The sequence below is a fragment of the Aplidium turbinatum genome, chromosome 2, assembly GCF_918807975.1.
Source record: "Aplidium turbinatum chromosome 2, kaAplTurb1.1, whole genome shotgun sequence".
Taxonomy (NCBI): domain Eukaryota; kingdom Metazoa; phylum Chordata; class Ascidiacea; order Aplousobranchia; family Polyclinidae; genus Aplidium; species Aplidium turbinatum.
The window spans coordinates 5,290,494-5,313,557 of record NC_137473.1 but is presented as its reverse complement, the minus strand read 5'-3'; the positions used below and the strand labels follow the sequence as shown (position 1 = coordinate 5,313,557).

General features: G+C 37.4%; 1 protein-coding gene across 1 annotated transcript; it reads left to right on the top strand.

Moving 5' to 3' along the window:
* Window positions 1-63: 63 nt before the first annotated feature.
* LOC145786512 (uncharacterized) lies at window positions 64-23,064 on the top strand. The gene is made up of 17 exons (XM_082598181.1): window positions 64-103; window positions 265-355; window positions 1,087-1,175; window positions 3,475-3,618; window positions 4,081-4,236; window positions 5,533-5,733; window positions 10,148-10,425; window positions 11,058-11,133; window positions 12,568-12,624; window positions 13,638-13,781; window positions 14,658-14,788; window positions 16,713-16,779; window positions 17,183-17,356; window positions 17,875-18,134; window positions 19,750-19,855; window positions 22,115-22,215; window positions 22,789-23,064. Exons 1-17 carry the CDS (start codon window positions 64-66, stop codon window positions 22,906-22,908), a joined length of 2,235 nt encoding a protein of 744 aa, XP_082454307.1. The 3' UTR covers window positions 22,909-23,064.

Sequence of the window (23,064 nt, the reverse complement as noted above, 5' to 3'; positions counted from 1 at the left end):
CTTTTTCACAGAGGATTGTCAATATTTCTCTTAACTCGTGCAGCTTAAAATTTGACACTAGACATGGAAGAAACTTTGAAAAAATCTATGAAATGCATAAAAGGTGAGAAAGCAATTCCATTATTATGATCATTGCATAAAGTCAATTTTGTAAGCTACTGTACGTAGTGGACTAAATTTCATTTCTTAGTGTAAGCTGCTTTTGCTATGTATGTAAAAAAAAAAAACTAAGAAGTTTTGAACATTATGCTTTATACTTTTCAGAGGTCTTGAGTTTTTTGGAGAAAGTCAAGGAGAAAAAGTATTGCAAAGAAAAAAATGATTTGATTGCAAATCTTCGTTCGTTTCTTGCAGAGTAAGGCGGAATTGATTAATCACAAAGTTTACCTCCTTGTGCGTGATTTTGCTCTCTCTCTCTCACTTATCCACTGATAACGAAAATTTACAGCAAGATTTTTCAATCGATGATTATAGGCCTTGTTTACTTCTTTAATATGCACTTCAAGGGGTAAACGTTACCCTTACAAATAAACAAGTTTATATCTGGCGTGGTCAGTGAGGTCAGTGGCGTGGTCAGGAATGTGTGTTCATGAAAAGGATTTGGATACACAACAATCAAGACTCTACACCAGGGCTTTTCAAACCATGGGTCGCGACTCCAAGCGAGTTGGAAACTATAATTTTAGAATCGACATACAAATTAAAAATGGGCTTACATCGGGTAGTTTACACTGTAAACTGCCCTACCAAGGGGTCGCACAGAAAAATATTTTCTGAAATGAGTTCGTACAATAAAAAAGTTCGAAAAGTCCTTCTAGAACTGAAAAAAATTGTTTTTTTCAACCCTGTGATATACGATGGGTGCTCCATTTAAAAAAAGTGGCCTATTACGCTTTTTGTTAAAAAGATTGCTGTTTTCGCGGCTTTCGAATTTGTGGGACCCTTGTTTTAATGCTGAACACTGATTTGTTTACGAGATAATTTAATTTTACCGTGGGTGTTAATCGTCTTTTTAGACCCTGCGTCTTCACGAAAACTAAAGTAGCTTTGTTTCACAACAAAATAAAATACCTTTGATTGCTGCAGGGCTGGCGATTTGATTCCATCTGCCGATTCCGATTCGATCCAGCAAGATGACGATTACATAGACGTTGCTGTGAAAAGTAATTCGACAGGTAAACAGTGCTCTGTTGTTATCAGGAATAGCGTTGACAAAAGGGTCCAGTGGGTGCATTTACACCAGGGGTCTAGTGGGTGCTTTTAGATCCGGGGTCCAGTGGGTGCTTTTAGACCCGGGGTCCAGTGGGTGCTTTTAGACCCGGAGTCCAGTGGGTGCTTTTAGACCTGGAGTCCAGTAGGTGCTTTTAGACCTGGAGTCCAGTTGGTGCTTTTAGACCTGGAGTCCGAGAAAATTTTAGGAGCTCGTAGCTTCCCAAGGGGATCGGAAACTTGAAGAAATTATCGATTATACTTTGAGTTAGAGGCGAGAAGATGGGCAAGAAGATTTTCCGAGCAGTAGCAACCTTAATTTGAGGCGAAAGAAGATCGGCGACATTATCCTTTTAACTTATCCTTTGGTTATTAGACTAGTATTTTTGTTGGCAAAATTGAATTTGACTAAAACAAACGTCTTTCAAACTGACTGATAAAAGCGGCGGTCGAATAACCTTGTGGTAAGAATTAGTGGTGCGATGCTGACGAGCTAAGCCTCATGCGCGAAACACGGTGTCTATCGCTGTCAATTCTTGCTACAATCGGCTGTCAAAAAACAAACGTCTTTGCTATTACTGCTGTAGTGTTACAGCCACCACCAATTTCTAAAAAGGAATTATTTTATAAAAAGCATCATTTCCACAGCACAACTTCAACCCCCAAGTACGGACGAATCTTTGCCTTCACCATCAAAAATACGTAAGTTGGTTTGTCTGGCAGATACAATAAATAATCTCTTCTTTCCACTTATTTATATCGTTTATGAAATACAGGCCACTAAATAGACTGTTGTCATCAACCAGAATCAATAATCTGGATTGTAGATGTGAATTAATTGCGAAGGTACATAATATATAAATGCAGAACTCTCCAATAGCAAAATCCGTCATTCATCTCCAGATGTTAAATCAATGTAAAAATGACAGATTTTGCTGTCTTGGTCGCCATTGAAAGCAGGAAGCTTTACAACAAGTGTTATCACGTGTTCCGTAAAATTTTTGTCTGCAATAGGCTATCTCTTTTTAGTAGGTCTACTACAGTGAATTAGCTTGAAAGCATATCAATCTTTACCTGTTCTTCTTCGTCGTATGAGCTGTTCTTCGGGACTATATGTTTGGGCATGATGTCATCAGCCACTCTACAGTCTCGTCATCCAGGGTCTTCAGTCCAAGCGTTCCATGTGGTGGTTGATGGATTGGGCAGTCATGGACGACATGATCTACTGTCTGGTCTGTGGCGCCACACTCGCATCCCGGTGAGGGAGCCAGGCCCCATCTGCACATGTCTGAACGAAAGCGACCGACGCCGGTTCGTAGGCGGTTAAGCCGGACCCACGCAAGTCTTGCGAGGGACATTCCCGGAGGGTGGGGATCGACGTCGGGTAGGAAATCATGGAGTCGGGAGGTGTTGTTTTGCCACTCCATGTTCCATGTGTAGTTCGTCCAGTGTGCCGCACTTATTCCAAGATCTTCAACGTTGTTCAGAAGCTGTTGTGCGGCGGGCACAAATGGGCGTCTTGATTTCAGTCGCTGCTGTCCTCCAGGTAGGCGCTGGAGTGCACTGTGGAGGAGGTGGTCGGGGTCCAGTGCGCGACGAGCAAGGGAAATCATGGCTCCTTTACGGCGAAGCTCAGCAGGTTGGATGCCTGCAAGGATGGGAAGGCAGTCCGTTGGAGTGGGACGCAGGCATCCAGTCACAGTGCGTAGTGCGTCATTGATGGCGGTGTCAATGTGGCGGGTGTGAGAGCTGCGGCACCACACTGGTGCGCAGTACTCAGCGGTAGAATGGACGAGGGCCAAGGTAGCTGTGCGAAGGGTTTTCGCATCAGCTCCCCAGCCGGAACCCGCCAGCCGCCTCAAAAGTGCAACGCGCGCCGATAGTTTTTTGCGCAGTGACTCCAGGTGTCGTCGGTACGTGAGTGACCTGTCCAGGGTTACGCCGAGGTAGGTGGGTTCGGCGCAGTAGGGGAAATCAACCTGTTGAAATCAACCTACAAGTTGCAAAACTGCACAAAATTTACGTAAACTGTATTCTTATATATTTATTAAAAATGTGTTTGCAATTTTTATTCGGTTTTATAACATATAACTTGCCACACTTTTCGACACTCAATAATGCTGTTACACTTATTTATAATGCGTATTTAAACTGTTTGAATTAACTATTTCCAAGTTTTTCTAATCGTAGAAAAGCTTCAATCAGAAAAAGCTGCTCAACACCAATCGAGTTTTTTCCTTTGAATGTAGCTTACTTACCTTTCAGACCCAGTTCCATGTGAACAACTACAAGATATATCCATATCTGACTTCCTTGAGCTGAAGAGAAAGACTCTGATGGCCGGAGCATGGATAAAAAGATGGTGCGTTCTACATGGGAGCGTTCTGTACATGTACGAAAAGTCTAAAGGTAAAAACAATCATATCACGAGACTTACTTACTAGGTGTTCAGTTATTTTTTGGTGTTTAACCATTTAGTTGCATGATGAATAACCCTCAGCAGCAGTCACAAACAAATTTAACCGAATGCAAGTCATTGTAACATTGTCCACTCAACTTTACAAAGCCAAAACACTTTTGAGCCATTTTTCATCAATATTTTGAACTTAATGTGCTAATATATTCAGCCCAATGGTGCTTAGATAAGTGCAATATTTAGCCAGTAACACAGTAAAACTACAGTGCAGTAGGCATACCATGATTGCACACAAAATAAATCTTTGCACGCCTCTCTCGTACATTTTAAAAATTTAAGCAATCACGCGGGCGCCAGATGCCGGGTTTGGAGAACTACTGCTGTGGTGTGCACACACGACATTTAAAACATTAATTGAACTCTTTTTTCTTTTAATATTGAACCTTTCTTTTCAGACAAGAAACAAAAAGAAGCCATAGACATAACCAACTGTACAGTAACCATCACAAATGAAATTACGAAAGAAATCAAAAGAAAAAATCGGTGTTTTGAGCTGAAGAATGAGGAAATAAACAAAGCATACGAAGTCAGAAATAATGCTTGTTATGCTAGTAATTTAATGAAGTTTTAGAATTTATATTATAATTTGGGTAGAGAGGTGCTTTGTGGTTAAAATTTGTATGGACGACAATGAAATCAAATTGAAACAGTTTTAAAATTTTAGAATGCAAAGTACCATACAGGCTTGAAAGGTTCATAGAGTTCTACTCGAGTTCGAGTACATAAAATTCAAGCAAATTCAAATTCTTCTTTTTTTTATAGTTTGGACTTGGGTTCATTCGACATTTTATCAATTTTTATGCTTGTGTTCAATCGCACGTTAGGTTTTTCACTTTAATCTTTATCATTTAGGGTTACTTTTTTTACAGTAGCCTAACTTACGTCATAGTTCTTTCTTTCGCCATTACCAGAAGCAACGTAGTTTTGTTGCAACGGTTTCAAAACTTGACTTTTAAAGTTACAAATTTGTGGACAATAAATTAGTTACTGAAGGAACAATATAAATACTTAAAGGACTTAGTTAAATAGTTTTAGCTACACTTACAGTGCTGGAAGATTTCTTGCTTTCTTAGATAGTATCGTGTGTACATTGCAGTTTTGTGCCTCCGATGACGCAAGTGCCCTGGTCTGGAAACAGCGCCTAGAAAATCCACGAAAAATAGGCAAGTAAATGTCAGTTAGTAAATGGTTGGTTTGGCAAAAAAAAAACAGTAAAACTAAGCAACTAAATTTTGATTACAATATTAATTATTATCATCATGGTGTGAGATTGGTCAGCAAACAGAAAGACAGTTCAGCGGCACTTCGTGAATACAAGAAAGTATGCAACTCTCCGCTCGAAAAATGCCGGCTGCAGCATTATTTACGTCAGTGGCTCAAAAAGTAACAAACACGTCATTTAGCTTCATGAATCAATCATTTTATTTTTCGTCATCATTAACGCGTCCAGAACAAACAAAAGAAAGATACTACTAGCTACAATAATCAAAATACCTGCAGTTCAATGAAACGGAAAAGGAGGCAAAACCTTGAAAAGTTTAAGACATGCCCGAATAGTAATTTATGTCGGAAGAATATGTCTGTAGCTAAAACGGCAACAAAACTCCCCTCCCCACCCCCCAAAAAACAGCAAAAATTACAACTAAAGAGGAATGATCAGTTTGACAATGAATATTATTTTATAATCTATAACCTGCATAGGCTAAAATCGATACAATTTTGTTTTGATGTGACTTCGTCTTGCTTATAAGTTACTTTTTATCAGTTATAATAGGCTTGTGACAAGAAACTTATTGTTTTGCTCAGCCAGTTTGGGTAGCGTTGTAGTGATAATCAATTTTTTTCAGGCAAAAATGACAAACCAAACTTGGATGATAATAATGGTTTGTATGAAGACACTGCAGTGGGCGCACCTGTCAAAGCTTCTCACAACACTGTATATGATGACACAATAGTAGGAGGGGATACGTATGAGGATACAGCTATTACGAAAACCGTACCCATCATGGATGATACATATATCGACGTTGAAAGTCAGGCTTCGGCAGGTGCGTTGAAATAAAATAATTATCGGTGCCTTAGCGGTTAGGACGTCCGTCTTTAAATCGGTAGACATAAGTTTGATAACTTTTCAAGTCACACCAAACATTTTTTTAAATAGTACTGAATCCCAGTCATGCTATATACAATATACAAAGGAATGGGCCGAGGGCATGGCTCATTACTACGCTTACTACATGGAGGCTTGGAGTCTACAATGGAAGCCTGGGAAGCCTGGTTCCTAACCTTTTTAGGTTTGCAGCACCCTACAAAAGATAAAATATTTTGTTGCAACCTAAAGTAAAGTTTACATGTTTCGAAGTCAGTGTGAAACTTTACTATAGACCTACTGGTCTTCCCTTGGCAGACAAAATGAGAAAAAAAATCTTTCCATGCACAGATTCACCTACTGAACTATTCAGAATCAGCACAACTTGTACAGGCATAGACTGTGGCATCACAAAGTTCCAATAGAAGAGTGTCACACTAAGATTTTGTGACCACGAAACATCGTATTATTATTCATTATGATATGACAAAAACTGCCCCCAATGTGCAACAACAATCGTGCATGAAAATTTACCAGTAACAATGATTCTCGCTAACCATTTGAAGACAGATATAAAATGAATAAAAACTAGCTCGCGGCACCCGAGTTGGGAACCGCTTGCTTAGGGCCTGTCCTAGACCACATACACTTAACCCTTTGCTTTTCAACGTTTTTTTGGAAGTTAACTGCTCAAGGGGGGGCCGTTTTTGGATCAAATTCAATCAGCTGTTACGTGTGATCCGCTGGTGCTATTTCAACAGAAGTTGCACTGGTGTGAAAAAAAATCATTTGTCTATAAGTTTAAAAAGTCATTATTCTAAAATTTTATATGTTAAACTTGATATTTCAACTTTTGCAAAGGTACCCAAAAACGACAATTTTGATTTAACTTGCCGCCTTTAATTAACCGTGCTAATCCGATTTCATGCAAAATTCTAAAGGACAAAGAGCTCGATCAACCGCACGAAGTGTGTGTGCGGTGTGCCGACTCATTACGTCGATAAAGATTTACGACATGCGAGCAAATCTTATTGTAGGCTACTCATTAATTATAAAATAGTTACAGAGTAACATTGTTACATGAATTTGAAAAAAACAAAACTGCGTTGTTTTATATTTTTGTCCTGAACTAATGCTTTGCGAAACCCATGGCCAGCTTCTTGTTTTATGGAACCAAACTTCTCATAAGTAACACCTTGGCCTACTTGAATAGCTGTTTACATGTTCGTTTGTGTATTTTAGGTCTACAATTGAGTTTGTAGTATGAATATTTTTAGTAGAGAGAAGACAATTGAATAAGCTGTTGAAATTATCTGAAATTTCTAAGTTCAAATTAGGCGCTTTTGGAATTGTGGATTTGTGTCAAGTCGCATCACAAATATCCTGCCGGCTACATCATAAGTCATTTGGCTTATGGGTGTTTATAAACATAACTCATGAATTACATCCACTAAAAATACAGCATTTACATCAACAAAGCTAAGTTCGAAGTTCACTTTTTATTGAAGATTGTGTCAATCAATTTGAAAGTGCATTTTAGTCCGCCAGCGTCGAAACAATTCAACAGCGCAGTGAGGAACATGCGTAAACAAAGGAAATGTGAAATAAACCCACAGTCAGCAGATCTACATTAATTTAACGTTTACAAATGTTGAATCAATGTAAAAGGACTGAATTGCTGACTTGGTCGTTATTGTTTGGAACACAAAAAATACGCGTAAACGCGACGAAGCGATACAAGAACAAAGCAGCGATTACGTTTCTGGCCAAAAAAATGGACTTATGACTTGAAAGATAAAAATGATTATAACGAAGCTTCAAAATTTGTCATAAAAAATATTGCAGAGATACAATAAATACAATCATTTTGTGCTAGATTGTGAGAAGACTTCCTAGATTCTTTTCAAACATTTGCAGTATTGCAAATTATTTTGTATAACTTCATATTGCCAAAAAATGGCTTCTTGGTTGATAAAACGTGGCTACAATTCTATAAAAAATTCTTAGGCCTACTACATTGAAGTAATGAAATGTTTTTTTGTGATTTTTTCTGATGAAGTTTTACAACATCCGAAAAGTAAAAATAATAATGATGAATAATTTCACATAACCATGGTTTGTAAACGCTTCACAAAAATTTTGCGGAGACTTTACTGTTAGACGTAAAACGCTTGTAAAAGAAAACTGTCGGGTTACGTATTTATAATGTTTATTACGCTGTTATCTAGTTATTAATTGCCTTTGTTGTCTACCTTTGTGGTTACCGGCCAGCTTAGAGCAGCATGCAAACTACGCGTTTATGGTATTTGCATCGTGTTATGATTCCCACAAATTTCTCACAAGGTCTTTGTTTTTATCTTGATATTTTTGTGCCTTTTTTGTCCTAAACTTGAAGTCACTGTGCAGCACAATCCACACCGGTTTTTAGAAATCCACAATCAACATTGAAAATCTTTTGTGTGATGCACCATTTCAAGTAGTGTCTTCCCCTGAACTGTTACACAAACCGCCCAGAACCAGGTTGATTATGAATATTATAGCCGTTGAGTGGCTGTTATTGTATGTGTGGATTTATTAGCTGTCTGACTAAATTCATGCCAAAGTCGAGCAAATTCTGCTTTCGGGATCTCTGCCGTTTTTTTCGGTATTTTTTGTTGATAAGTTTAGGCAGCATTTTTCCAAAATAAATGAAGACATCGGTATTTTCACAATAGCCGGCCTCTTATACATTGGCGCAACGTATTCAGATGTTGAATCAATGATCAAGAAAGCTGATTTGTTGTTTGTCTGATGTGACGCCGAGCATTGTGCCTAGTCTACAATACAAAATATTTTGTAGTGAAGACGAGGCATTATCATTTTTATTTTGCGCTCTTTGGAACAATACACAGTGCACGTCGAACAAAAACGTCGAACAAAAATGCAACACATAACAAGTAAGCGTAGGCGACATAAAGAAGCGAAGGGACATGTAGTCATCGAGTAAGCTGCTACGTGATCTCATAATTTTGAGCATACTGTATCTCACAATTACTGTTTGCAAAAACGCCATTTTTTCAGCTTCTTCCAAAAGCATTTGAAGTGATACATTTCCTCAATGGAGAGTTTTGTCAATGAGAGTATTTCCATAGAACGTTTATTTCGAAACCAGGCTTTTCATGTCACTACTCACTACCTACGGGAAGATTTCTTATTGTAACGCTTTTTATTCGTCAATGGATATTTGCTGGTTGAAACAACTGTTTTGAATAGTTTGTGGCCTACATTGATCATAGATTGCTTTTCTTCGTAAAGCTGATAACGCAAAAAAACGTTTGTTATTATTGTTTCTAATTAACAACTTTGTGACCACTGGCTTCTTTTTGTAGCATTAGAAATAACGCGCTTTGTGTTATTGAGGTCAAACCAAACAAAGGAAAACAAGAGGATGTTCCTCTCTGCTCGCGCATATGGATTCACGAAGCAATTATGAGCTTATGGCTTGTTATCGCAATGTAATCCATTTCACGCTTTGCTGGAAGTTAGCTAGAAATAGCAAAAACTCACCAAAATCTTGAATTTACAAGAAAACTACACAACTTTTAGCATCAAATTTAGTATCATCAGATCCGCCTGGCAATTTTAGGAAAAGTCAAGAAAAACCAAGTGCATGGCGTTACTGTGCTTCAAGTAATCAACGGAAATATGAGGGGGGGGCCAAATCTGGCCTCCCTTTGAGGAGCAAAGTGTTAAATTGTTAACACTGAGAGCATATGGTGACGTCATAGTACCATTGTCTTCATTGCAATTGCTTTGTACATGCCTCCATTTCGTAATGCCTTTATTTTGATTCAAAATAAACCGCAGGTATGACGTCACAATAAGCTCATATGACGTCACCATAAGTCTCCAGTCTTAACAATTCCAGTGCATGTTGTCAATGCCTGTGCGTAGTAAGCCATGACCGAACATCTTCTTGGTAAACATCTGAGACAATTATAGTTTGTGCAACTGAGCGGTTTCTAAAGCTGTGAAGTGCTGACATGAAAAGACGGTTAAATGAAAAGGTTTAGCCAATTAGCCATTTAAGAACTCACAGTTAGCTTTTAGTTTTATTGCGAAGGCCGTCATCTTCGAAGACGAGGGATAGCCATCAGAATGCTTGCTGCAGTCACAAAAAATATTTAAGCATTGGCGTCCTTGCTCTGCCAATACTTGTACTAAAAAAGGACAAAAATGCATTAAGATGCAACTACTATGAATGGTGTAAGACGATATCTTTGATAATATTTAAATGGAAGTTACTCCATTCAGCGTTTTTACAAGATTATTTGGCTATGATTAAACGTCACCTCAATTCGTATAAAAGTAATTTTAAGTCTTTTGTTTTTCAGGCAAGCCCAAGCCCCCTTCGAGTAAATCGTCTCTTCCCAAACCATCTTCAATTACTTCTCGTGAACACCGTTTACCGTCTCTTGAACGCTCTGCACTTCCAGAGGCAATCCCATTTTCTGTCGATGCAGAATCTCCTCCACCATTTGATCTACCATCTTCCACACAACATTTTGATATCTCAAATCTTCCTCCTCCACCTCCAATGAAGAATGCCGATAAAGCGTCCGGAAGTGGAATGTTTGGAAAATCTCCAGCCGTTCTCCTCACACCGGACAAGGCAAGATATTTTTGAGGTTCAATTTCAAACTTTTGATTTAAAGTTCAGTATGTTTTTATTGCTTGATACGTGAAATTATTTATTTCTAGTTGGTAATTTTTACATTGTAGGCCTAGTGAAGATTTTCGTCCAATGTGCTTTTATTATTACTCTTAAATCTATTTTCAGTGCTTTGTGCGAAGAAATATGAAATTAGACCCACCTCTGACCTACCTAGTCTTTCTGTCGCCAGAAACATAGAATACAAATATAAAACAGTGTCAGATACCAGTCCGTTGATCAAATCTCTTGACCATTGATTGGAAAAATGTTTATCTTTGGACTGAAAAAAACCTTTAACCTTAGTGGCAGTTTTGTTTATTGTTTTCTAGAGGTGATAAGCCACTGACAAAACCCCGACACTGCAGGCAGTGCTTATAACTAAGAAATAAACACTCGCGAACCAAATGACAAAGTCACAAAACAGAACAATCGACAAACGTTTGTGACGGAATAACACGCGAAAACGTATTTAAACGTACAGAAGACAAAGATGAACTGAGCATCCTAAAATGGAAATGAAAAAGATATAATAAGACAGTTGCTGGATGTGTTGCCATTATATAGATTTTTCATAATTTTTTTGTTTATAGAGCCCAGCTCCCCCACTCCCTAAAAGACTGGAGACCCCTGAATTTACAATTGAATCAAAACAACCACAGTCTAATGGTGATGTACTTTGTGATTTTTAAAAGTTTGTAAGTCTGAAATTTATTAACAAAACAATTTAGCATGAAAGCGAAATTTAGTTTAAGTTTTAAAAACCTTTTTTGAAAGCTTTCTTTTGTAGATAGACTACATGGATATTTTGCATATAATTGCATGACTGCGTTTTAGCTAAAAATCGCTCTTGCAAAAATATGTTCTTTCTGTACATTTTACTGCTATATTTTTAAGACGAGAATGATCCTTAGCATTTTATCGAAAATATTACCAAACTTCGAGCAATAGACGTATGGCGTGCGCTGAAGCAAGTACCTGCCAGCGTTCACAAAAAGTAACTTAAAGTCAGTGGCGTATCCTGGTTGGTTGAGCAAGGGAAGCAATAAAACTCGTGGGGGAATAGAGCGTGCCGAAGGCACGTGTATTCTAGGGGGGTCCGGGGGCATGCTCCCCCGGAAAATTTTTGCAAAAACACACTCAAATAATGAATTATACTGCTTTCTGGAAACACTTTTAGGGTAATTTTTGTATGAAATTTATTAGCAGATAAACAGCTATTAACTTATTAAAGGTAGCTCTTACACACGAACGGGCAAAGGGCAAAAATGCGACTATAATTAGAGAACAGAGTTGCCAGACTATGAGAAAGTCTTAAAGCCAAAATAATACAAAGAAAAGGCCAAAACAAGGAAAATATTAGACAAAAAAAGGCCAAATGGATATATTTACCTGTTTCTATCAAAAATAATAAAATTTACATATATATTTTATAACTTGTAGTGGATTTTAATAAATTGTAGCAAAAATAATTCTGAAAGTAGCCCAAAAAAATCGCAAGTTAGCCTATAAAAGTAGCGGATGAGTTTTGATCCGCCACATTACGAGTATTAAACAAGTATAGAACATGTATTGAACAATGTTGAATATGGTTTCATCTGGTAAGGTTACAATATTAGAGAAATATTGATTATTATGCATTTTGAAAAGTTATTTAAAAAAAAACTAATTCGCGGAATTTGGCTAATCTGGCAACCCCGCGACTGGAAGCAATTTTTAAATCGCTTCCAGCGATTAGTTAAAAGAAACGTAAATTGCGAAAACTTTGCGCTGCTTTTTTCCTTTCTTTCAAAGTTGTTTCTTCTTATTGCAAAAACGAGAGCAACGGATGCAATACGAATCTTCGCTTCCGTTGGCTTCCAACTTTTTTTAAATTAAAATCGAGTTCAAAATCATACGGAGGGCATGAGTTAAAAACCGTTCTAAATCGCATTTAGGTAAAGAAATTACGAAATCGTTTTACTGAAAAATATCAGCTTCTCTTTTTTCAATTTTGACAGGGGAAGCAATGCTTCCCTTGCTTCCATTGAGGATACGCCCCTGCTTAAAGTATATTATTGAAATATATTTAGCAAAACTAACCTTGCAATCTACTTGCCGCAGATAAGCATCTTCATGCGTCCAGTGAAGAGTTGTCTTCATCATCAAACTCTCAGATAAGTAAGTTTTTGTTCCTTTTTTATAAAAATAAAACTCTAAGTATTGCTAGTAGGGTTAGTTACTTAAAAATTTTGTCAAAGTTACTTAAAAATTTTATAAACTTGCTTTACAAGCTTTACCTGTTTTAGTGCCATGATCGAGTTAGGTTTTGAATTTCTAATACTTCAGCTATGTAAAGCATAGCTGATAAATAGATTATGTTAAAAGCGTAAAACTACATCAAGACAAAATTACAAGGCCACCCCAAAACCCCTCATAATTCCAGTGTATCGGGCAAGAAATATACAACTCCGACTCCTTGGTTTATAACTAGTCGCCTCTGACTCCGGACATGCCAAAATCCCTACGACTCCAACTTCACAACCAATAATAGAGTCACTCATGGTCACGAACGAAATTTGAAATAGGGTCATCACAGAGACAAAAAATTATAAAAGTTGCTTTGAAGAAAGCTTGATCCTCACATTGCTTTGGTTAGTCCATTAAGCACCTACTTCAACAAACAAAAGGAATGACTTAGTGATAGATACCATTGCTGGTTCAAACCAGCTAGCTTGGTGGCGAGTGGTTATCGTCGGCTCTAATGCTAGTAGATCAGAGTTCGATTCCAGGTCGGGTCAAAGCGAAGACTTAATCGGTACCGATTGTATTCCTTCTTGTTTAACACAGTGTGAATGAGTTGAGTAATAGTGTGGTGACATCGTAAATTTGATAAAAAGTTAAACATGAGCCATGTCACTAAAATACCTTAGCATTAGTAGATCGACAATAAATAAACCATAACACTTTATTATTATCAGACCTATTGCTAGTCCAACCACACTACCCCCAACTCTTCTTGTCGCCGTTGATTATTTATTCTTTCCTAAACCACCGCCAGAAACTAATTTTAGTTTGAACTTTTTAATGCTTATCTCTTTAAAATCTAATGCCTATCTCTTTAAAATGTGAATCATTTAGAATTCATTTGCCACTTTCTTCTTCACAAAACACGTAAGTATTTTTATTTTCAGAGCCAATTCCTTGTGAACAACTTCGAGATGCGTCCATGTCTGACTTCCTTGAGCTGAAGAAGAAGACTTTGATGACTGGAGGATGGATAAAAAGATGGTGCGTTCTACATGGGAACGTTCTGTACATGTACGAAAAATCTAAAGGTAAATTTACTTTCAACTGTTACCAACATTCGATGACAAAGGTTTTCAGGCAAAATGTCGGTGACTTTGTCGTATCCAGGCTTACACCTGGTGGCTGAAGATTGATATTAAGTGGACGGGAAGGCAAGGAAGCCAAACTTCTTGTTCACCTTCAGGCATGCCTTTAGGTGTCCTGCCAAAGACACAGCCGCATGCTCTTGAGCGGTGTCGAACCGGCACCCTTTCGATTGCCGTTCCAGTGCTCTCACAACTCGGCTATGCAGCCGACGTCGGTAATCAAAACTGGAGTCATACCTCTACGATAAAAAAAAGTGGAGATATATATCATGTCCATCAATATGACACATTTGTCAAACACGACATAAAATCTCTAAAATTTGCCTATGACAATGTGTATGTGCATAATTTCTAAAGCAAAAATGTATGTTTGCAATAACTCAACTTCCTAAATGTGTACAAGGAAGGCTCTGTGGGTTGATTATTCCGCTTAACCATGCAATATCTTTTTCTTGTGAGAGTGGTACCCAAGAGCTGACTGCTGCATGCCATGCATAATCGACGATTGTACCATATCAATACATCGCACACCAAATGGACTGTCTGTCATACCGAATGATACGTTTTTTTGTTGTCTTGGGTGACGTTTTACTTTGTAATGACCTTTTGGTGTAGCTAGCCCAGAAAAAATAACCCATCTTGGAAGGTAAAAACACTAAACCTTGGTCCCAGAGCCAAAAACGAAAAAAATGAGCTAGAAAAAATCAAAGCAAGTTGAAATTTATACAAATAGGCTATCTTTTCCGCATTGTTTTTGTTTATCATTGCGTTTACGTTTTATTGCGGAGTTTATGAAAGTCTGAAATTTCTTTTTTCTAGATAAAAAACAGAAAGAAGCATTTAGCCTGGCATGCTGCAACGTCACTTTGTCGAAGGAGATAACCAAAGAAACAAAACGAAAAAATCGTTGCTTTGAAGTGAAAAATGCTCAAACCAACAAAATTTATGAGGTTAGAGAATCTTGCATCCGCTTTGCTGTTGAATGCAATACTTTCATAGATTAACCAGTCTAAGTAATCAGAGTATGTGTTTTTTAAATCGAATAGAAAGTCTTTGAACCTCAACTTGTGATAAATATGGTTGCAGAGCACACAATCCACTTTGATAAAAACAAATTTTATGTTTACGTTTACTTATTGTGCTCAATTAGTGAATATTTAGTTAACACGACATTTTTAGTTAACACGGTGAAGCAGACTGAGACGCCTGAAAAATGAGGTCTCCCAGAGATCGTTTCTGACTCCACTTCTTTTTTACACCTATACCCTACTATATAGACCTACCAAGCACGATCTCCGCAAAATACGCATTGGCGGATGACCTGGCAATTTCTCACAAATTCAGATGGGATGGTGCCCTTGTGCTTTCTCTGCCTATTGAGCGATTGAGCAACAAAGCATAAAAAATTAAGTGGCCTTTGCAAAACAAAATAACTTTTGGTTGCCTACACAGTTTTTAAGTTCATGTAGAAAAATATTTTATTCTGATGTACACAAAGCAAACGCAGTTGAAAAAGGTGTTGAAATTAGACAGGGAAGCTTTCCGCTCGTATTGCCGAAATTTTGTAAACAATCTCTGAAGAAAAAGTATAAAGTGATGCATGTTCAGCTTAACTAAATGAACAAAAATACTTGGGTTCAATAAATTAGAACACAAAACAAAGGGTCTGCTTTGGAAAAAAATTCTGGCTGTCGTTTAAAACTGTTGTAAGCCTTCAAGGTTTTCTAGACATAAATAAAGAGGAATATTACAAAAATCTCGTCAAAATAATCACATGAGCGTATTGCCGGTTTGGATACAGTTCGTCACTGAAAATGCACTAGCCTACTTGCATTCACAATTTGATGTTTTCTTCACAATTGGCAGATGTGAGCGAGAAGCGCAAAAAACCGTTTTACCAAGACGCGTTAAGTGATTGAGAAAAGATATCAAGGGAGATGGCATGAGGCCATAGTGAAAATTATGTGTAAGCCTTAACTGTAGGCAAAATCCAAAAATACAAAACAAATGCCGACCAAATCTCCAGTTTTTGCATTCTGTTTTTGACTGTATTGCTGAACATGTGTTGCAGACTGAAATGTTTGTACCTGCTGTGAGTGTTGCTATATTGGTTTATTAGACCTATGATTCTTTCAAAGTAAATATTGCATTGAAGATGCATATGTATATGTATAATTGTATACTGCAATGAAGAAATTTTGTTGTTATTTTAAGATAAAAAATTTGCGTGAAAATGGCTGACACTACAAAAATTGGTAGGCACTTTAACAAGCAGATTTCTAATAATCCACGCGCGTATCGAATCCAACCACGAACCAATGAGATGCTACGTTATCTGTACGTTATCTACGTTATCTGCTATTGTGACCAGCATTCAGCCAGAGAATTAATAATTACTTTGACCTTTGTTTGGTAATTACAGAAGAAAAAAGAGCTATAGCAGAGGTGGGAATCAAACCCACGTCATTGTAATGACTACTACCGCCCTAACCCAATGCGCCAAGCCAACCGATGGCAAAGCGATGATTTAATTTAGCTAGAATTTGCGTTTTTCCTTTATTCTTCCTAAACGCAATCTTGATGACGTCATGAAAAGCGTAGCTTCTGATTGGTTCGTGCTGGATTGGATATTTGCATGTTAAAGTGCCTACCACAAAAATTAACACAACAGTAATTTTTGGACTCAGTGCCTAAAAAAAAACATACAAAACTTTAAAATATCCAGAAAAAATTCAAAACACAAAAAATTTGTTGCCTAAGTGTTATTAGTTGTGCTTTTCAGTGAGTCTACATACGTTTCCAAACAAACAGATCATCTGTACCAGATGAAGTGTTTGTCTGATGTGTTGTCAGATAATAATATTTGTTTTGCAGTTTTGTGCAGGTGACGAAGAAAGCTTACACAAGTGGAAACGGTGCTTGGAAAAAGCGTGTTTTATTGGTAGGTTCAATTACGTTACAGCTTAAATTTGTGATCAATAACAGTAAATCGTAAAAAGAATGGCCAAAAATCTTTTACCATTGGTTGCGCAAAATTAGTGCAAATGTGGCTTATATTTACTTTTCCAAAGGTTTTGGCCAAACGTCAGTTTTTGTGTAACCAAAAGTCGCTATTTTGCTCGACAAAATGTAAAAGAGCTTACATTGTGAGTAAGAAGTTTTCAATATCTAAACTCGTCTGGATAGTTCTGTATAATCACAATGACAAGACACTTAATGGTATGTTTGAAAACAAGGGCTAAGGGGTAGTTGGTGATGATGTACTTCATCGTCGGATTGTCTAAGAATCTCCATCCCAGATTTCACAGCTATAGAATGATAAATACTTTGATGTTTCTACCCAGGAGATGGTGATGTGTATGAAGATACTCAAGTAATCGTTTCACCTAAGCTTGATCCGTCCGTGTACGATGACACAGAAGAAGTAGAGGCAACATTTAACTGTAAACAAGTCTCCAACAGCCATTCTGATGAGCTTGAGGAAACGTATGATGAAGTCGATTTTAGTCCATCGTCAGGTAAGGGGTAGCTTGGCCTGTTTCAGCAACTAAAACGGTAGCCTAATAAGAGAAATTTCTCACAAAGAAATTAAAAAAAACAACTTAGAACGAACTTACCATAAAGAATTTTGCAATTATACGAAAAACAATCGAGATTACTTAATATTTTGGTCTCGGACAATTGGAGTAAAATTGACTTGGATTTTGTATCCCAGACAAAATAATAAACACGTGATCAACCAATTGCCTGTTTAATTTATTTATGCGATACTTTAGCAAGTAGGATTTTGTTCCAGCGACACTTAAGAAAAAAAAGAAAAAACACAGGCCAAAAACTTATCGTCAATAATTCAGTGAGTTATAAATATCATTCTATTAAGCCTATTTATTTTGCACACGAGCCATAGCTACAGTACATAAAATTTTCAAAGGTGGACTCGAGAACTATTTTATTTGTAGCCAGTAGCCCGATCCATCTTATTCAAAACATAAAATACAAGCCTGCCACTGTAACATACGTATTTGTTTTTTGTCAGAGCGAGAACTCCCAAGTGCCCCAGGAACAGCGAGTTCAAGCGTTTCAAATGCACATTGTCTGCCTCCACTCATAAGCTCATCGTCTCCGGAACCAATTCCGTTTTCTACGGACCCAAAATCGCCACCACCTTTCAATCTACCATCCGCCAAACAATTTGACATCAGCCTCTCGCTTCCACCTACCCAAGATGCTAGCCACCCCGGGTGTGGAAATGGAACGCCACAGAAATCTGCAGTTATGCTGCTCAACCCAGATAAAGTATGGTTGTGTTATTATGCGCATTGCCTGGTTTTCTTTCCTTTTCTTTCTATTCCATAGTTTTTACACTACTCAAGTATTGACAGAACAAAAAATGTTTTACTATTTGTCATAGGCGTAGCCAGGGGGGGGGCGAAAGGGGCCATGCCCCCCCAAAATTTTCAAAGTTTGGATTCCGAAGTTGAGCCCTTTGTTGAAAATATAATAAAATTTGTATAAATTTATAACGTTTTCCAAGACATCTGGCTATTAACACCCCCAAGGACTTGTTTCAGACACACAGAAAGACACCAATAAATTTTGCAAATCGTAAATCGCGCAAAATTTATGCAATACGTTTCTTTTCACTAATTTGTGGAAGCAATTTCAGAATGGCTTACTCTGTTGGGTTTTTGTGTAGCTGAGTTTTTAGTGTTCTCTAATTTTAGCCGCAGATTTTGCCCGTTCATGTGTAAGAGCTACCTTTCATAAGTTAATAGCTGTTTATCTGCTAATAAATTTCATACAAATATTACCCTAAAAGTGTTTCCAGAAAGCACTTTAATCCATTACTTAAGTGTAATTTTGCAAAAATTTACCCCCACCACTTTATTGCTTTCCTTGCTCAACCCACCAAGATACACCACTGCACATTAGGTGGCGATGCCTTAAATCAAACACTTTGTCGTTTTCTTCGATTCATCAAATATTTGGCCCACCCACATTTTTTTCTGGCTACGCTACTGCTATTTGTGACTTTCTGCTTTCATTCTGTTTTACTCAAACGCACGATGTGAACAAAACGGTTTATTTTTAATTTAAAAGTGTCACAAAAGCACGTAGGCTACTTACAAAAAAATGTGAGTTCATCTAGTCTAGAGGCAAGCGCGAGACTAATTTAATTTCTCGCGCGAGCTGTGGTGATCGAAGCCAAACGTCACACCACAACTGCGTTGATTGCCAATGCCAAGTAGTGGGATGAAAGGACAGGGCCGGATTAAGTCTTTAAGCCACATTTTTTCAACCAAAGGAACATTTTTCTTCTTTATAAAGGAATAAATTTGATTTGCCTCGGAGGTAGACTTTGCAAAAAGATAATATTCTTTTCCTACAAACCGTATAAGTTGTAGCCTACAATTATTTAAATGTTAAGAAACGTGCTACAACTTCGAAAGATTGCCTTTTGAGCATGGACTGCTACTTTCGAGAAGTAAAATCTGTGTTAGCGCGTGACTTCTGGAACGAAGAAGCTTCAAGATCAATCGGCGCTGGTTCGACTCTCGGGGCGTGCGCTTGAGCAACGCACGTTAAGGACTGCTCTCCATTCAGCGACATCTAATGGATGAAATAATTTCCCGGCAACAAAACTTCAACAATCGGAAACTTCACTCTGTCAATCTCGGTGACCGGGCCTGCGTCAAGAGCCTCTACAAGTATGCGAAACTGCCAGGATTAAGATCTGCAAGAAGCTTTCCCATTCTGAGGATAAAGATTCAATCAATCAATAATTATGATAGGATAACTTCGTAGCCTACGTGAAAATAAAAAAAAATTAACATAAATACAATCAACTAGATTTTAGCAATAATTAACGAGTTCCTGTAAGTTATGTTCAATCTACTGTTTCATTTTTCAGCCGTTTCTGCCCGCAGTACCTCCAAGATCAACAACTCCGGAGCTGGAATGCTTTAGAAAAGATGATTCATTTAATGCAAAAGAAGACGAAGAAAAGTATAGGGATGGTGCGCTTGCTTATGGTGTTTTAAATTGCATAGATTAGATAATTTAGACATTTATGGCATAGAAAACCCCAACACGTTTCTATTTTTAGAAGCGCTGGTTCGGCTCTCGCGGGATGTGCGCTTGAGCAACGCATTTTAAGGATTGCCTTTCGTTCAAAAGCACTTAGTGGATGGAACAATTTACAAACCACAATACTTCAACAATCGGAAACTTTGGGCCTACTCTGTCAATGGACCTGTGATCGGGCCTACATCAGTGGTTCAAAGTCTCTATTCTACAAGTAGGCTAGCAAAACTGCCAGAGTTATGCTCTAAAATAAATAAAGCTTTCTCCACCCGAGGATAAGCATTGCCACAATCGCAAGCAGGCTCCTTTGAGGTACCGGTATTATCTGAACTAAATATCATGCCAGTGTTAACATTTAAAAATTTTCTTTCACGAAGATTTTTTTACATATTAAATGAGCCTTATCGTGAAATTCGTCTTAAAAGATTTGAAACAATAGAGAAATAAAACAGAGTAACTTTAGCGGGTTTAACATACTTTATTACACTCATAATTAAAATAAACTCACACATTTTCGATACGTACGTGTGTCCTCATCAGGAATTAAATTCTGCAATGTACATAAAATGAAAAATCTCTCAACCGGCAGTTATTCGCCAGTGGCTCATCGTTCCTTTTGTGTGTGTTCTAATTGTTTGTCCAATGCCTAGACCTACCATACGTCCCGGTTTAAACGTCTGTCTCGGTGTCCCGTCTCGGTTAGCAAAATGTCCCGGAATTTTACTTTAGTGAAATTTTCAAAATGAACTCCAACCTGATGCAAAATTATGAAATAATTCCGTCCCAAAATGCATAACTTTGCTTTAACTCGACGCTTATTTTAATATGTTAATTTTTTTAGCTTATTAGGTTGAGTAAAATATCGCGCATAGCTTGAGAAATCCTTTAGTTAGGGAATAATGAGTGACGTTTATTGCGTCATTGTTCTATTGACTTCAATGAAACGATGAAGCCAATGGTTTCTGAATGCATCCCCCTATAAATGTTTGATTTGTGAGTTAGTGTTATTTCTTTGTTCTCAGTGTTTGTTTTTTCTTTTTTCTTATAAATGTCTGATTTGTGACTTAGTGTTGCTTAAATTAACATGTAACTTATTTTCCTTTAAATAAAGTAATAAAATGTTTTATTCAATCTAAGTAGAATACTTTATTATGCAATATTAAAGCTTATAAATATAAATATGGAATAAAAATTTGCCAAGCTCAGGCCTTCGGCCTTTCGTCCAGTTATTTTATTCATAGTTTTAAGTTTGTCCCGGATTATGCCCAAGAAATTATGGTAAGTCTACCAATGCCGGTAGTTTACACCTCATGTGATCTGTTTCCCACCGCATAATTCACTCGTAGTCATTCTTGCATGATTTGTTCAGTTTGTGCTTTTCAGTCCAGAGTGTCGTTACAGTGCAAAGTCAACTTTATCTTACGATTTTTCATTTTATGTATATTGCAGATTTAAATCCTGATGAGGACACACGTACGTGTCGAAAACGTTTGAGTTTATTTTAATTATGTTATATTTTTGTGTGTAATAAAGTATGTTAAACCCGCTAAGGTTACTCTGTTTTATTTCTCTAAATTATGGTTCAACAAAGCAAACTCTCTACCAAAGATTTGAAACAAAATTAAGACAAAGTTTCCAGCCGAAACAAAATAGGCCCAACTTTTACACAAAGTAAAGTACTATTGCAAACGTTAGGGCCACGCTATCAATCTTTGCGGTGCATATGAAAACAAATATGCGCTTTGAACTAAGCGTATTGCTTTCTCAACGTTGTATTTCTTTAAAAAAAAGTAGGCTAACAGGTTTATTATCTTCGTCTTGTCGTTTTAAGTTCTTGTAGATTGTCGTAGATTCATAGCTTATCCTATTTCGTCTATTTATGCTGTTTGTCTTATCGGCAGTTTCTCATCTTCAACATATAATTCTTCGCTTTTTAGACGTTAGCAAGTGTATTCAGAATTACGGTTGGTAGTTGAAGACTTAAAATACGACAAGCAGACGGGAAACCAAAAATGCAAATTTTGCATCCATCTTCAGGCATGCCTTTTATTGTAACGTCAAACCAAAAACATGTCAGCGTGCTCTTGTGGTGTCGAACCGTCGCCCTTTCTAGCGCCAAATAATGGTTCTTACCACTCGGCAAATATCTGACAACTAACTCTACACACCAACAACACTTGAACGTATTACAGTGAACACAGAGGAACTTTACCAAGGAATGTGGGATTGCTGGGCAGACGACGAAAACGAGTTGTCATTTGAGCGAGGCCAACTGGTGCACATAATATCTAAGGTCACTCAACATGTAAACTCATAGCCTAAGTATAAGTCTTACGATAACGTAGGCTACTGTGTTCATTTAATGGGCCTGGTGGCTTATTTTGTTGCTTTTTCGTTTGTAGCTTAGCAGATGTTTTGATAACTTAAAGTAGGCTACCCGTATTTATTTTTTACAATTGTAAAAGCTATTATTGTGTCAATATTATTATGTCTTCACATATAGGCTACATATCAAGCAGCCAACTGATCTTTCGAACAGTGATAATAATAAATTTGGAAAAAACACCGTTTTGTATCGATGGTGGGCATTATAGTAGAAGCGTTCTCCTTGCGATCCCTGTCAGTGCATTAGTCAAATTATAATTATAAGTTATAATTTGTAAGTTATAAGTTATAATGCGAATTATAAGTTACTAAAATTTGTAAGATAGATGGCTTTGCCGATATTTTTCGTTTTTATTGTAAAGTTATTTTTTAAGTGGTAGCCTATCTTATTTTAGGGGCCCGAGGATACCATTGGCACCAGACCCATCTCGGCGATTATAGGCTTACATATTGCACTAATGTATGAACTTTGATCGTTCAGGAATACGACATTTACGGTTGGTGGGTTGCCGGACGCGACAATCAAGTTGGGCTTGTTCCAAAAGAATACCTCATGGAAGCATATCAGCGACTGGCCAGCATCAGCCACATAGGCTACTAATCGACAACGCCAGAACGTGAAACGATTCATCAGACGCTTGAAATTTTTTGTCATGCAACAAAAATAATTTCGTTAAAAAAAATAATAATAAAAATAATAAAACTATAATCCGCAACACGTGCCACTTAAATTTTCTATGCATCGGATTCAGTATTA